The sequence below is a fragment of the Suricata suricatta genome, chromosome 6 (assembly GCF_006229205.1).
Source record: "Suricata suricatta isolate VVHF042 chromosome 6, meerkat_22Aug2017_6uvM2_HiC, whole genome shotgun sequence".
Lineage (NCBI taxonomy): Eukaryota > Metazoa > Chordata > Mammalia > Carnivora > Herpestidae > Suricata > Suricata suricatta.
This window is the reverse complement of record NC_043705.1, coordinates 580034-588712: the sequence shown is the minus strand read 5'-3', so window position 1 is coordinate 588712 and position 8679 is coordinate 580034. Positions and strand designations below refer to the sequence as shown.

The 8679-nt window shown below is 65.5% G+C and overlaps 1 protein-coding gene across 1 annotated transcript in view; it reads right to left on the bottom strand.

Annotated features, from left to right (window-relative positions):
• Positions 1 to 8679, bottom strand: part of OBSCN (obscurin, cytoskeletal calmodulin and titin-interacting RhoGEF) — a 147502-nt gene that overhangs the window by 42486 nt on the left and 96337 nt on the right. Inside the window, 6 exon segments of the mRNA XM_029941729.1 lie at positions 374 to 747; positions 1373 to 1786; positions 1877 to 2164; positions 2431 to 2706; positions 3032 to 3304; positions 8392 to 8467. Coding sequence (XP_029797589.1) covers positions 374 to 747; positions 1373 to 1786; positions 1877 to 2164; positions 2431 to 2706; positions 3032 to 3304; positions 8392 to 8467 — 1701 coding nt within the window.

Genomic DNA, 8679 nt, shown 5'->3' with positions numbered 1-8679 from the left:
ATGAAACGGTTACCCAGACAGGGGCTGACAGGCGGTGAGGATCACCATAGAGACCAGTTTAGCTCTTAACAGCTAGGTGGATGGTGGGTGGGTGGGTGGTGGATAGATGGATGGGGGATGGGTGGGCAAGTGGTGAATGGGTGGATGGATACATGGGGGATGGGTGGGTGGTGGATGAATGGATGGTGGATGGGTGGGTGGGTGGCTGGGTGGTGGACGGATGATGCATGGACACAGGACGGGTGGCAGATGGGTGGTGAGTGGACAGGTGGTTGTATGAGTGGATGTTAGATGGGCAGATGGACAGCTGATGGAGAAATGACGAAGGTCTGAGACACCAGGCCCTTCCGCACAGGCCACACTGCACACTCACCTTGCTGGCCAGGGGTGAGGTGCTGGGCCGCCCAGCCTTCTTGAGGTAGGTAACCAGGGAGGGAGTGCCGGCGTGGGACTCGTCGTCGGAGCTGGTGTGCGAGAGGTCGGCCTCGCCGGTGCGCGCCAGCTCGTCGGCCGTGGAGTAGTCCTCCGAGAGGTCCGGGGCCGCTTCCTCCGCCTCCGGCCGCGGGCGCGGTGAGCGGCCGTCCTCCTCAGGCAGCTCACTGATGGAGTCCAGCGTGGGCTCACGGCTCATGCGGCGCTTCCGGGCTAGGGCCTCCCACAGCAGGTGCAGGTCACCCTCCTGGGCTGCCTCGGGGGGCAGGCTGGGCTGTGCAGGGGCCTCGTCCCCAGGTCCTGGGGTCAGCACCACTGAGAAGGACAGGAGACTGGTCGGCGGGGTGGAAACAGACCCTCACCCCCAGGCGGCCGAGTGTGGTGTTCTGGAGGTCTAATCTTTATAAGGGTTCCGAGGCTCTGAACTGCCCTCTTGGCCTCAGCCTCCAGACCTCGGCCTACCTCGGGCACCTGAACAAGAGAAATGAGCCCAGGGGAGCAGCAGGGCCAGGGTTAGTGCAGATGCAAGGGGGCTGATAGTGTGAAGGGGCTCAGAGCACCCGGGGAAGGTGTCAGAACAGGGAGGCTTGTCCTGGGGTGGGGGAGGGGCTCAGCACAAAAAAGAAGGGATCAGAGTGGGGAGGAGTCTGAGCACAGAGGCTCCCTGTGCATGGGGAGGAGGCTCAGAGGGCAGGGGACCAGCAGTGGGCACCAAGGGATGTGTTGGGCAGGACCCTGCTCAGGGAGCAGTGTGGCCGAGGTGCCGCTGTATGCATCCTGACAAGAGGTTCTCCACTGGGTCTGTGCTCTCCCCACCAGACCTCAGTCTTCTTTGGTGTGCGAGGGACTGCCCAAGAGGATCAAGGAGCCGATGAAGAGGAGGGGCCGGCCGACTCCCACGCCCCAGGGTTTCCCCGCCTGCACCGGGTTGAGGACGTACCCTGGAAGGAGGCGGCTGCAGAGGCCGGGTCGCGGGCATGGCCGCAGCGGTACTCCCCCTGGTCCTCCGCTGAGAAGCCCCGGATCACCAGTGTCTGCCGCTGACCCCGGCAGAGGACCTGGAAGCGTCCGCTGGGTTGGATGACCTCCGTCCCCTTCAGCCAGACAACCTCGCCCGCTTCGGCCACCTCGCACTCCAGGCACACGTCCTCGCCCGCAGCCACCTGCCGGCTCTCAGGAACGGGAGGCGCTGGAGCTGGGCGAGCGGGAGCCGGAGGTGCAGGCGCGGGGGCCGAAGGCACGGGGACCGGGGCCGCAGGCGTGGACGCGGGGGCCGCAGGGGCCGGGACTGAAGGCACCGGGGCGGGGACCGCAGGTGTGGACACGGGGGCCGCGGGCACGGGCTCCAGGGGCTCTGTTGGGAACAAAGCCACGTCAGCAAGGACGCGGGAGCGCTCCCGGCGGGACCTCACCCCCACCCACCGCGGGCAGGCTAGCCACTCACCGAGCTTCACCGTCTGGGGCAGGTGCACGGGCTCCCCAGCCCCCGCTGGGCCCACGGCCGCCACGCGGAAGCGGTAGATCTCCCCGGGGGCCAGGCCATCCACCACGCACTCTGGCCCAGGCACCAGTTCGTGGCACAACCGCCACTCGCCCGTGGCCGCCGCCTTCATCTCCACCCGATAGCCGCAGAGGCCGCCGCCACCGTCGCTTGCGGGCGCCACCCATGACAGCGTCACGGAGCGGCCGCTGCGTGCCACCACCTCCGCGTCCTCTGGAGGGTCTGGGAGGCCTGCGGGGACGGTGCTGGTCAGTGGAGGCCCCTGGTCGGCGCCCGCGGTGCCCAGCCCTGCCCGCCGGGGGTCTGACCCTGGGGCGCGGAGCCGGCGCAGTCCCGTGAGCCGCTGTGCCCGCGGCCCCGACCGTCTGACAGGGCAAAGGTCGTGCGCTTTTGGACCGGGGAGACCGTGTGTCCCGAGCCCACCTGGGTGGCAGCCCCTGGGGATGAAACAGCAGAGCCCTGGACACAGCCTGCGGCAGGCGGCCCGAGCCACCCACCTAGCACGGTGAGCCGCGCCGAGGCCACGGCGTCGCGGGCGGCGAAGGTGACCTCGCCAGCGTGGTGTGGCTGGGCACCGCGCAGCAGCAGGCCGTGGCGGCTGCCATCGGCGGTAACCGTCCAGTCAGGGTCGTCCGGCTGCACGGCGGCCCCGTTGATGTACCATGTCGCCTCGCCCACTGGCACCGCTTCGCTGAGCGTGCACCTGAAGTGAACCTGCCCACCGGCTCGCACGGCCGCGTCCTGCGGGGACTCCAGTACCTCCAGGCGCCAGCCTGCGGGGCCGTGGTGTGCGGTGAGCGCACGGACCCAGGGGGCCGGGAGGCGGGCCCGGGAAACCTTCGGGCCGCCGGGTCCCGCCTCCCGGCCGCTAGTTGAGGAGAGGAGGCTGCCTCAGGCAGGAGGAGACTCAAAGACCAACGACCTCAGCCAACGTCCCCAGCCCCCAACCCCGCACCTCCACAGCGAAGGATCGGTGGGAGGGGTCTCAGAGGCCTGGCTCCGCCCCGCCCCACACACCCCTGCAGAGAGGCATCCGGTGGGAGGGGTCTCCAGGGACACGCCCCCCCCAGGCCCCAGCCCGTCCCCCACACGGCTAACCTCTGACTGTGAGGAACGCGGAGGTCACCACGTCCCCCGCCAGGAAGGTCACCCGGCAGCTGTCCTGCGGACGCAGGTTTTTGAGCAGCAGCAGGTGCCGCAGGCCGTTCTCGAAGTAGACCACCTCCGCGTTCTCGGAGGTCCGCACAGGCTCATCGTCCAGCAGCCAGGTGTGGGCGGCCACCTCAGGCCGGGACAGCTGGCACTCGAACAGTGCCTCGCCGCCTTCAAGTGCGTCCACGTTCTCCAGGCCGCGCACCACGGTGTTCTTGGCTGCGGGGAGGAAGGCAGTCAGGTGGAAGAGCCCACCCCCGTTAGAAGGGCTCAGGAGCTGACCAGAGCGGGGCCCAGTGGAGGGCAGTACACAGTGTCCACCTGGGACCACCACAGGCCTCTTGAGGCCCCTGTCTGCTCCATACCATCACCATGCTTGCAGCCTGCCTTGGCTGGTGGCCAGGGAGGGGGCACTTCTCCACACCAGACAGGTGAGAAGCCACACAGGTGTTCCCAACGCTGCTGGCCCACAGCCAGGCTCAAACCCTGCCCCCCGCAAGAATTATGCCCCTGCCCGGGTTGCAGCATGGGACTCTGGAAATGGCCTCCTTTCTTCCCAATCCCCAGCCAGTGCTGTCAGACATGCTGGGCTGCCCCCTCACTCACAGGCACCGGAGAACCTCTGCCCTAGCCCCCCACCCCTCTCCAGCTCTCTGGTTCACACAGCACACCAGACTTAATAAGTGGACGTGTGTCTGACGTGTGAGCCGTGAGCTCAGGACTCGGCTTGCCAGGCCCCAACGGCAACTCCGTGCCCGGCTGCACTGCCTTGCCACCTGCCACGGCCCATCCCCACGACACACCCCCTGTAGGGCAAGTGATGCCAGTGGGAACAGTCTGAGCGGCTTCCTGGGGGAGGCAGAATCTCCGGCTGGGCATGACTGAGCTGGGTGGGGGCACGCGTGAGGCAGGAGAGAGCAGCAGGTGACCCAGGGCTGGCCCGGTGCTGGGGAGGGTGTGACCGTGACCCATGTGGCGATGGGGCGTGGGGCAGCCAGGCCCAGAGCCCCAACTGCTCTCTGGGATACACACCCGACTGGAAGCTGCTCACAGCCTTAGTGCTCAATCCCAGCCTGCCCAGAGTCCGCATGCCCCGCAGGTAGGGGCGTCTGCTCCGGACAGCGAGCCCCAGGGAGCGGCGGGGGCAGGACATCTCAGGACACCCGTGTCCCTCCTCTGGCCACCGTCCCAGCCCTGGGCTCCTCACACAGACCAGATCTCCCCACGTCCCAGCCCCTTTCCTCCCCGCATCAGAATCAACAGCACAACGGGGGTCAGATCTCCCAGATGTCAAAGCATCAGCGAGCCCCTGTCCTTCCTGCCCCTCTGGGCCCCACTGTCCCCTACCCTGCCCAGATGGCCACGTGCCTCAGCTGCCCTCCCTCCTCTCTCAGGCCTGGGCTCAGAGGGCAGCCCCTCCCCATAGCGGCTGTCACATCCAACTTCAGCTCCCAGACGGACAGCCCCCTGGAAGGAGGGATCCTTGTCTATTCCGAGCTGTGCCTCCAGAGACCGGAAAACGGTGCTTGAAAAACGCACCGTTTACAGAGCCAGGACCTGCTCCTCCTGCTAGTACGGCCCTCTCACGACCGTCTCCAGCTCACTCCTCGCTGGGAAGCGTTCGGATCTTCCCAACTGGGAACTGGCAGCAGCCAAGTGAGGACCCTCCCCCAGGGGGATGTAGTCAACCGCCCCCCACCCCTGGTCCCCCAGAGGGTACGGCAGGGTGGGGGGACACGGGTCTCCAGGACCCCAGCTAAGATCAGGGACTCGGGGCGCGCAGCCCAGCACCCCCTCCTGTCCTGTCAGGCAGCTCCGGGAGGAGCGGGGCCTGCCTGCTGGGGCCCTGTCTTTCCAGCAGGGCCACATGCCTGTCACGCCCGCCTCTGCACCGGGAAGGATGGCCACAGCCATGCCGGAGCCGTGCAAGGCCTCACCTTGCACCTGCAGCAGGGCCACCACGCGGGTGCCCGCAGCCTCACAAGAATAGATGCCAGAGTCGCAGGGCAGGGCTGGCCTGAAGGACAGCCTGGCCACGGTCCAGTCCTGCTCTATGATGACGCGGCGCCCGTCGGCGCGCACCTCCTGCTCGTCCATCTTCCACGTGGCCTGCACGGGCCGCGAGTACTGGCAGAGGAGCTCTGCCGGGCCGCCCTCCTCCACGGCCAGGTCCTGCATGGCACTGACCACCTCCACCGTGGGATCTGTCGGCCGACACCCCGGTCACGCGTCAGCTGGCGCGGCGCCGCGGCGCCCCACCCCCACCCCGCCCGTGCTCTCAGCGGCTCAGCGGCAAGCAAGTGCAGGGCTGCGTCAGGAGGGGAACCCGTCACGGTGGCCCAGGCCCCTCCTCTTGGGGGAAGTCGTGCCCCCAGTATCCACCTCGGGGTAGATGGCACTGCCAGCTCATCCTGTTGGGGCTGGGCCCTTCCTAAACCCTCTGCCTCCCTCCCCAGCTGTGGCCCAGGGCGTGCTTTGCCTCAGCGGGGACACGACACCCCCCGGAAAGCCCTCAGGCCTGGCTCAGGGTCTATGAACTCTGCTGGGCCCCTGGGTGCCTCGCCAACCTCGGGGTCCCTGTCTGGTCTCAGCCTGCTGCGACCCTGCTCAAGAACTTGGACGTGGGTGAATGTCCACACGTATTCCACAGACGCACCGAGTGAAGCACCAGACACCCCACTGCTGTCCTCCACGAAGGCTGGCTCTTTCCCAGATGTCACAGGACCCCAACTGAGCCCACAGCCAGGGAAACAGCACTGAGCAGGGACAGAGCAGGCCAGGCCCAGGAGGGCGGACAGCCCCAGAGTGGTAGCCAGGCAGGAAGCCGGGCCCGGCGCCCCACCAGGAAGTGAGTGGGGGATTGGCTTCACCTCTCCCAGGCCCGGCCTCCTGCCCCACAAATCGAGACAGCAGACGGCCACCACACCTGCCCACAGCACACGTGGAGCAATGCCCAGGACCCACCACCCCGGGAGCCTGCAGCAAGCGTGTGGAGCCAGCAGGAGCAGAAGCACCAGCTCAGGGCAGGGTCCCATTGGCCAATACCTTTGACCAACAACTTGGCCGTGGAGACCAGGGGCCCTGCGCGGTAGGTGATGGTGCCTGAGTCGGCAACCCCCAGGCCCGAGAGTGTGAGGGAGTGGAAGGTCCCGTCACGCACGGAGATGGCACTTTCGGGGCCATCCTGCAGCAAGGTGCCATCCAGCCACCAGCGGGCCTCCGGCCCCCCCGCACGGGACACCTCACAGGAGAACGTGGCCACCTCCCCCGCAAAGACGTCCACGTTCTGCAAGCCACGTACCAGGCATGGTGCTGCCTCTGTGCAAGAGGGCAAGAGGAGGGGGGCTTGCCAGCCTGGGGTCTGCAGGGCCTGCCTTGGGGCTGACGTCCACCCAGGCCAGCTGACCCGCCTTGCTTGCAGAATGAGACACAGAGGCTGCCCACAGCAAGCCCGTGGCGGGCCAGCTCAGCCCCCTCACCCAGCATCCTCATCAGAACATGTCCCATTTCCCCCCAGGAGACTGGTCGCCTCCATCCACGCCCTGTTCAGGACACAGAGCAGGCAAAGCCCAAGGCTCCAATCCATGGGGTGGGTATGGAGTGGGGAGGAGAAGCCGGGGGGCCCACGGCTCTGACAACATGGGGATCTCCCTTGGGAAGTTAGACCGCCATCCCTGGACATATGGAAGCAGATGTTTCTCTGTCCCCTGAGGTCCATTTTCCCAGATGTGCCCCGAAGTCCCTCCAGCCCTCAGATTCTGGGGGCCCAGTGACGCATGGCAACTGCCTCTTGCCCTGTCACACGGGGGCCCGAACCCGGAGGCTTCCCAGATGCAGACGATCCCTGCTCTGTACCCCTCTAACTACCATGGCTGGGCCCTCCCGCAGAAGACCCCCTCCCCGTGTCCTTCCTGGGGTGCACCACTGACATTCCAGACCCCACCTGCCCTTCCACACTTTTCCAAAAGTGCACACCTGTGTCCCCACCTTACTGCACCACCTCCCCATTCCCGTCGCCAACAGAGTTCCCAAGTTTGTCCATATGCCACCTACCAGGACACCCATTTACACCCGACTCCCATGCCCATGACCCTGCTCATAAGGCCATGGCCAGGTATCTGTACATGAGCCAGCACACTCCAACTGGGGACAGCAGGCCAGGAGGGGGCCACGGCGCAGCCCTTGCAGGCTCACACGGCCCCCTCACAGACACCCACTCCGAAGAACACACTAGGCTCTTCCCGGACCCGCCTGGCTCACGACACCCAGGATACTGCCTCTCTCCCATCACTCAGCTGGACGCCACTGCACTCTGGAGCTTTCCCAGCCCCACAGTCCACAAAGCTGACTGCGTCTGTCCACCCTCCCAAGATCTGGGCTGGTGGGGCACCTGAGACTCAGGGCACACTCCGTCTCTATGTCCAGCTCCACCAGCAGACTGGGGACTCCTTGAGGGCAGAGCTGACTCTGGCCCTCCTGCAGGTAGATGGTGGACAGATGCTGGGTGGATGGATGGACGCTGGATGAATGGTGAATGGACAGATGAGCAGATGGACAATGGGTGATGACTGGATAGATGGGCAAGTGGTGGGTGGATGAGTGGGTAGATGATGAGTGAACAGATGGATGGAGGATGGGTAGGTGAGCAGCAGATAGAGGAATGCAGGATGGCTGGGTGAATGGTGGACGGATAGGTGTTGGGTATGTAGATGAGTAGGTAGATAAATGGATGGTAGATGGACAGAAAGACAGGTGGTGAATGCGTAGTGGATGGACGTGTAGATGGGTGATGGGTGGTGGAGGCATGGGGCCAACTTGAGAACCAGGAGAAGGACAGCACAGGGTCAGGCACCCAGAGACGACTAGTGCTGGGGACAAAGTATGACCCAAGTTGAAGGTCTTCAGGTCCTCCCTACATGCCTAGGGCCTTGTATGCTGTTGTGCAAAACCAAACGTGCCACTTGGACATCTGTGGACATGCAGGCGGGTGTCAGTGTAGACACAGCGCGCCAGCCTGTGGCACACGAGTAGACCCTTGCAGGGTGCAGATCCCCAGGCCCGGACTCCACCGCAGGGCCCGGCCCACATGTTCCCCCTGAGGACAGCATGGGTCCCATGCAGGGACCCCACACACACTATCTTTCCGGTCTGTGGCTTTAGCCATCAAGGGGTGGACGGTCACCATCCCAAGGCAAGACCACGCCAGGAAGGCATGGGCCTCTGGCCACACCACCCCCAACCACTCCCCAACGGAGGAAATACAGACATCCACAAGCAAGGGGCTGGTTGGGGGAAGGGTTGCCCACCTGTGACCTTCAGCTGGGCCTCCGAGCTGCACGAGCCCACTTGGAAACTGATGGTTCCGGCATCCTCCGGGGTCACCTGAAGGAGGGAGGGGTCTCTGTTCCATCTCTGTAGGCCCCAGCACAATCTGAATAGAGTGGGAACCTACCCCCCCCCAAACACACCGGGACCACCACGGCTGGGGCAAGACCCACCCCTCCACACACACACCCGGGGAGTACCACAGCTGGGGCAGGACCCTACACACACACACACACACACACACACACACACACACACACACACACACA